Here is a 6000-nt window from a genome sequence, read left to right as displayed (position 1 = left end):
GGATTCAGACAGCATCGACGTCAAAGCTCGTCCAGTTGTCCCTCTAAGCTCCTCCCCGTCCCCTCCCTCCCCTTAGTCATACCACCGTCTCGGAGCTCGAGCTTTTTCCAGTAAAAAAGTCCCAGAAGTTGGCGGCCGATGACGATTTGCCCTCGTCCTGCTGCATCTGCCTCACCCAGATGCTGTTCTCGGTGGAGCCGCTCAGACTGGAGCAGCTTCCTCCACTGACGCCGACGCTGCCCAGAGTGAAGCTCATGGCGGCGCCCCGCGGGCCACCCCGCCGGTCCTGGGGGTCTCCATCCTGACTGTGCATCTTGGACAAGGTGGACGGCTGGGACAGGCTGAGCAGGTTGTGGTGGGAGTGGAACTGTCGCATGTGGCGGATGGACTTGGCGGAGCGCGCCTCACCTGCACAGCCAAATGCAAGAACGCTGTCAGTTATGGTGATGATGCTGTTGGTACCACCCTGGTTTCTTTTAAAGGGTCCCGCACACGCTCTAACCTTTTCACTTTTTGTCAATGTACAAAAACATTCGGGTTGTGTTATTGAGAATTATAAAGCTAGAGCAGTGCTGGGAGATAAATCAATCTTATTGATTAATTTAATTTTTGGTAATTAAATTTTTGGAAAATGTGGAGGAGTCCAGGCAGATGTCAGCACGCCGAACGCCGCCATCTTGTTTGACATGCGTATTTTACAGCTTCCATTTATGTGGACTTTGAATTCAGGTCATCAACTCTATGACATAATATTAAAACCAGGTTCATTTTTTTTTTTTTTTTATGAGGATAAAGTCATATTACCAGGATACAGTTGTAATATTGGGAGAATAAATTAGAAAATTTACAAGAACTCCAACACAAAAATAACAAAAAATTAAATTGAATAACGTCGAGCGTTTTTGTGAAGTCATACTTTGGTATAAGTTTCACTGATGATACTTAATAGAAATGCCTAAATCTTTTAACACATCAGCCTCAAATTATTACCGCTAACCTGCACAAATCCGCCACTGATCGATGTTTTAAACATGCCAAACCCATAGGGGGCAGTGCAGCGCAGCGCTAAAACCTGTGTCAGCAAACATGGCGGCTGCAGTTTCGTTTGTGCGGATGTTTTGAACGTCGCAGACTGTAATGCGTGGCACCCCTAAATATCCGTTTTCCCACCTACACAGACAAACAGTAAGAGAGTTTTCTCCACGTTGTTCGTAGTTTTTATAAGTAATTATTTTAGTTGTGTTAAACCCAGTTTTTATGTGGATGAAAATGCAAAACGACTAAAAACTGATTCGTTTTCCCAGATGTCCAGCTACATATGTGGACCAGCACCAAGTCTGTTTCAAGGCTTGTGGCAAAAGGAAATTGATTTGTTCTCTTTAAAAAAAAAAAAAAAAAAAAAAAAGCTTCTATCTTGCTTCTTTTCCGTAAAGCAAATAACAATAAATGGCTTAGTCTCTGCTGAAAGAGGAGTTTTTATCCAACATAAAATCTCAATAAAACGCTCGAGTTTGTGGCTGTAACGACAAAATGTGAAAACATTTAAAGAGAAACAAGACGCTACATACATATAGGCCTGTCGCGATAAACGATAAATCAATAAATCGCACGATAAATTAAACCTATCAACCTAATTTAAAAGGTCGTTCTTCCTGCCTTTTTCTGTTTCTCTTGATGACACTGAATGAAAAAAGGCTCAACTCCGGTGCTCTCCACTGATCATCCCTTCCTCATTTCCTTAGTGTAATGTCCAGCTCACACAACACGAGTTGTCGGCCCATTTTCAAAACATGAGACACATATTAGCCGACAGAAATCCTAGGTATAACGGTTCGATCGGGTTCGTCATGCCGTGTGGTTTCCAGCCACCTGGGCACAAAATAATGGCTACAAGTCCAGTTATCTAATTTTAAAATCAGGCATTAATCAATGCTTTATTAGAATCTACCTGTGATACATGTGGCTAGAGTCAGTGTAAAGTCCTGACTGAATGAAAATCATTATAACCTATTTATGTCACGTTAACGAAGAACAGCTGAAAAGTTACCGGGTTTATCAACTGCGGTAGTAATTTGGCTCCAACTCCTCTCCTGGTCATTTCTATATTCTTTGCACGAAATGTTGAATAAATATTAATGTTGTTTCCACATATCATCTCCGATGTCCGCTGGACTTTGGGTTGCGCCGTGTCAGCTGTTTGGGATTCCCCTCCGTAATTTCCCCTCAGAAAGCAGGAGGAGAATCCGCGCTTTCTGATTGGCTACCTGTCACATTCTGCTTTAAGCTCCCAGTCTGGGGAAAAACCCCGATTTAGATCGGAGCGGCCACGACGATCTACTGCAACACACCACACACTACAGGATGATCGGTTACGAAATCACCAGCGAGAATCTTAGATCAGCCAACGATCTAAGATTGTGATAAGGAGAAAATAGCGGCAGAAAATCGTGTAGTATGAACTATTGCATTAGATAGTCGGATGTGCTCATCTTCTCTATTTAAATCTAGTGATTACTGAAGGGCAATATAGTATACAGACTTCATAATCTGCACTCTTTTGGTTGAATGCAGTATTTATTTCCGCTTTGGCTTTATGTTGTTTATTTTTTATTCAACTACGTTTTTTGTTAATGGAGACCGAGAATCCATTTTATTTTTGTTTTTGGTTGTTTTGTTTATTTAGTTTATCAGTTCCAGTGTTATGTGTTCTTTTGAAAATAAAGTGTATCTATCTATGGGAGGAAAAAAACATGCATTATTAGTCATTTCCATTAAATTCAGTGTCAAAAGGTCTTGAAACAATATTATCATTTATCGCAATAATTTTTTAGACAATTAATCTTCCAGCACAATTTGTTCTCGTGACAGGCCTAATTTTCTATGATAGAAAAACAACCGCTGACAGGCTGCTGCATAACCACCTCTCTGACTGACTGCCAGATGGCGCTGTTGCCTCATTTATCTCATCACAGTGAACAACCACAGGATTAAATCCTGAAATCATCCACCAGTTTAGAGACACTACTGGCTTTTTTGTCCAAGTCCAAAGCAAAATATTTATATAAAAAATGTAATTTAAACATCTATATAATTGGTTTGTCAATAGTCAGTAAATCTCTTGTGAACCGTTTCTTTTCTAAAAATCTACCAATAAACAGAAATGTGAAAGCATACAGATAAACGTCTATGTAAGGATTTCCAGGATGACAACTATTAAGTGATCAGCCAGCTGTTGATCAAAATCATCCAGTTTTTCTTTGACTAGCTCCAACTGGTGATTTTGGCCTGTTTGTTAAATGCATCATCATTAACAAACAGCTTGTTCTACAATGTACTCTGGAGTTTAGCAGAAATCACTTAAATGGTAGAAATATAACACTAGATTATCTTGAAATTACTTCATTTTCTGCTGGATTTAAAATGACAACCTTGTAGTTTTAAACACACTTTTAAAACCACATTTTATCCCTCCAATATGATTTTATTTAACAAGACAGGACATCTTGAAACCTTTTTTTTCCTTTTTCACAGTTATTAGAGTCACTTTGACCCAAAAAATTGAGGAAACTAAAAGGAACACCACGCGAACAGCGGCTATCTCAGAAGATTACAAGCCTGACATGTTTTCTGGGCTTGTGCTGCAGCTGGATGTGCTGCGTCAGGTCAGGCAGACCTACCAATCATCCAGCAGTAGGGCTGGATGATTGCAACTACAACACAGCACGCTGTGTTGTAGTTGCATGGTCACCTCTTGTGCCTCAGCATTAAGCATCATCTGATCAGATTCTCCAAATAATCTATGTAAACTTTAATGTAGAAACAGCTTCTTTTTTTCAACATATTTATGTCTAAAACATTTTTCATGTCATTGCCTGAAACTGTTGTCTTTTGCTGTGAATGTGCCTGAAACCCCCTCAAACAAGCGGGTAAAACAAGTATTGAACACATAACAGTTTAGCTGCTGGGCTGGTCTGCAGCTTTTTTCGCGCTATGTTTTCTTTTTTATGTGTTATTGTCACCAAACATGAATTCTGTAATTGCCACTTTCCTAATCTTCATATTATCCTTTAACTTCTGGACTCCAAAACATTTGGGGGCTCGTCCGTGACCTAAACTGGGATTTCTTGCAGCCCAAACAAGAATCGTTCTTCTTGAGATTTTGCACAAATGGACAACATAAATATAAAGTGTGTAAAAATTTCTTAAAATTATTCAGATGGTAAATGGAACCAATACCGAATCTCCCTTCTGGCCGGTTTCTGGTCTGGTTCAGTTTGAGGACGTTGAGGAAGACCTCGCTGGTCAGGCTGCCCTCACCGCCGCTCCCATCCGGAGGGAAAAGCGGCGACGGCGGCTCAAGAGGAGACAAACTTCCGCTTGAGGCCCCCACGGAGTCCAAAGAGGCCCCTGTGTCCCGGCGACCCCCGGACTCGCTGCTGCCCTCTACCGTCAGGTGGCTGCCACTGCGAGCAAGAAGACAAGCTCAGATCGATGACTAGCAAGAGTCAGATGACTAGCAAGAGTCAGAAACTATTTGTGGCTGACCCGACAGCAGATCGGAGGAGACGTACCTGAGTTTCCTCCGCAGGAGATAATCGATGACATCCGGGTCGGTCTGGATCAGACTCATCAAGACTTCCTGCTGAAGCTCTGCAGACACCTACAGGAACACACAGACCATCCAATCCAATTTAATCTCCAGCTACGGAAGAGAAGTGTCAACCCAACGCATTGGTGGTGAAATCTCTCCAGTGTCTCTTTGAAATAATGACCACAACAAAGGCTGCTGATAGGTGTGATTCTTCTGGTACCGTGAAGAGCCTCCTGTAGTTCTGTATGAGCACCAGAGTGATGCTGATGATGGCCGTGCTGTCCTCGATGCCCATCGCCTGAGGACTCATGTCTCCGCCTCCCTCCCTCTGGAGTAGGTTCGGCCCGAAGATCACGGCCAGGTTGGCCGCCGTCATCTTGTTACCGGGAATCTGCAGGGGGAGCGACGGCGGTAAAGATGGGGAAGGAAACAGTGATTGCGTTTCCAATGACCATATATGGCACAAATTGGAATTATGAAAATACATGTGCTTAAAGGAAACACATCAACTTAAAATTTTTTTTTTAAAACACTCAAATTTTCAAAGAGGTTGTTTATCAGCTTTATCGAAATTAGTGAATTTCGCAAAACTGCAATGGAAACACTTTTTCACATGAGCCATGTGATCAACAACCCGATGTTACTACTGGCAGAAAAGTCAAAGAAAATGACAGGAAGTAGAAGGGGGGGAAAGGCCTGCCATGATTTTTAATGTTAATACGTGAAAAAAAAGTAGCGATGGGATTTCAGCAGATAAGACAAGTAAACATTTTTACCACTTGACGCAAAGAAAGACGTGATGCTGGACTTTTATTTCGATTTTCGACACAAGAGGACATGATGAGCCACCGAGGCTCGCTAATTTGTCTTGCCTACCTCCTCGTCATTGGTCCCTACGGTGTCCTGGGCGTAGCTCTGCACGGTCTGCAGCATGGACAGGAGGCGCAGCAGCGTGTCGCAGTTGCAGGGAGGGAGCAGATACAGGAGGTGCTGGAGGAACTGCAGCTGGTCTGCTCCTCTCAGCACTGCGTGAAGCATAAACCAGGGTTACCTGCTGAGCCACAATGATGCTGCAACCTCTGCTCTTCAAAAGCCCAGCGCAGCAACTTGCAGAAGCATAAATAACCTTTAACTCTTTTTTTTACATTTTATGATACTGTAACCACAAACATCTGTCCATCCATTTTACTGGGATTTTACACGACAGACTGACACGAAGTAGCTTCTGACTGTTACAGCTGCAGTAATTTTTATAAAAAAAACATACCTTCTGGTTCTGCTGCTGTTTGCAGAAATACGCAGCTCGGTCTGAACAACCAATCAGAGCCAGGAGGAAGGTCTTAGCGCTGTCAATCAAGCTTGTGTTGGTGCTGCTCACATCCTACCCCTTACTCTCTGCTAGGCTACAG

General features: G+C 42.6%; 1 protein-coding gene across 2 annotated transcripts in view; it reads right to left on the bottom strand.

Moving 5' to 3' along the window:
* Nucleotides 1–6: 6 nt before the first annotated feature.
* Nucleotides 7–6000, bottom strand: part of LOC106940029 (rho GTPase-activating protein 6-like) — a 30394-nt gene continuing 24400 nt past the window's right edge. For both annotated transcript variants that reach the window (XM_015022645.1, XM_015022646.1), the window contains exons 8-12: nucleotides 5468–5616; nucleotides 4812–4982; nucleotides 4572–4660; nucleotides 4237–4463; nucleotides 7–408 (exon numbers count right to left, since the gene is read on the bottom strand). In XM_015022645.1, the coding sequence (XP_014878131.1) occupies nucleotides 77–408; nucleotides 4237–4463; nucleotides 4572–4660; nucleotides 4812–4982; nucleotides 5468–5616 (968 nt within the window). In that variant the 3' untranslated portion in view covers nucleotides 7–76. The remainder of the gene's footprint in view (nucleotides 409–4236; nucleotides 4464–4571; nucleotides 4661–4811; nucleotides 4983–5467; nucleotides 5617–6000) is intronic.

Source organism: Poecilia latipinna, unplaced genomic scaffold, assembly GCF_001443285.1.
Source record: "Poecilia latipinna isolate Pla-1442-1.1 unplaced genomic scaffold, P_latipinna-1.0 Scaffold3066, whole genome shotgun sequence".
NCBI lineage: Eukaryota > Metazoa > Chordata > Actinopteri > Cyprinodontiformes > Poeciliidae > Poecilia > Poecilia latipinna.
This window is presented reverse-complemented; position numbering and strand designations above follow the sequence as displayed.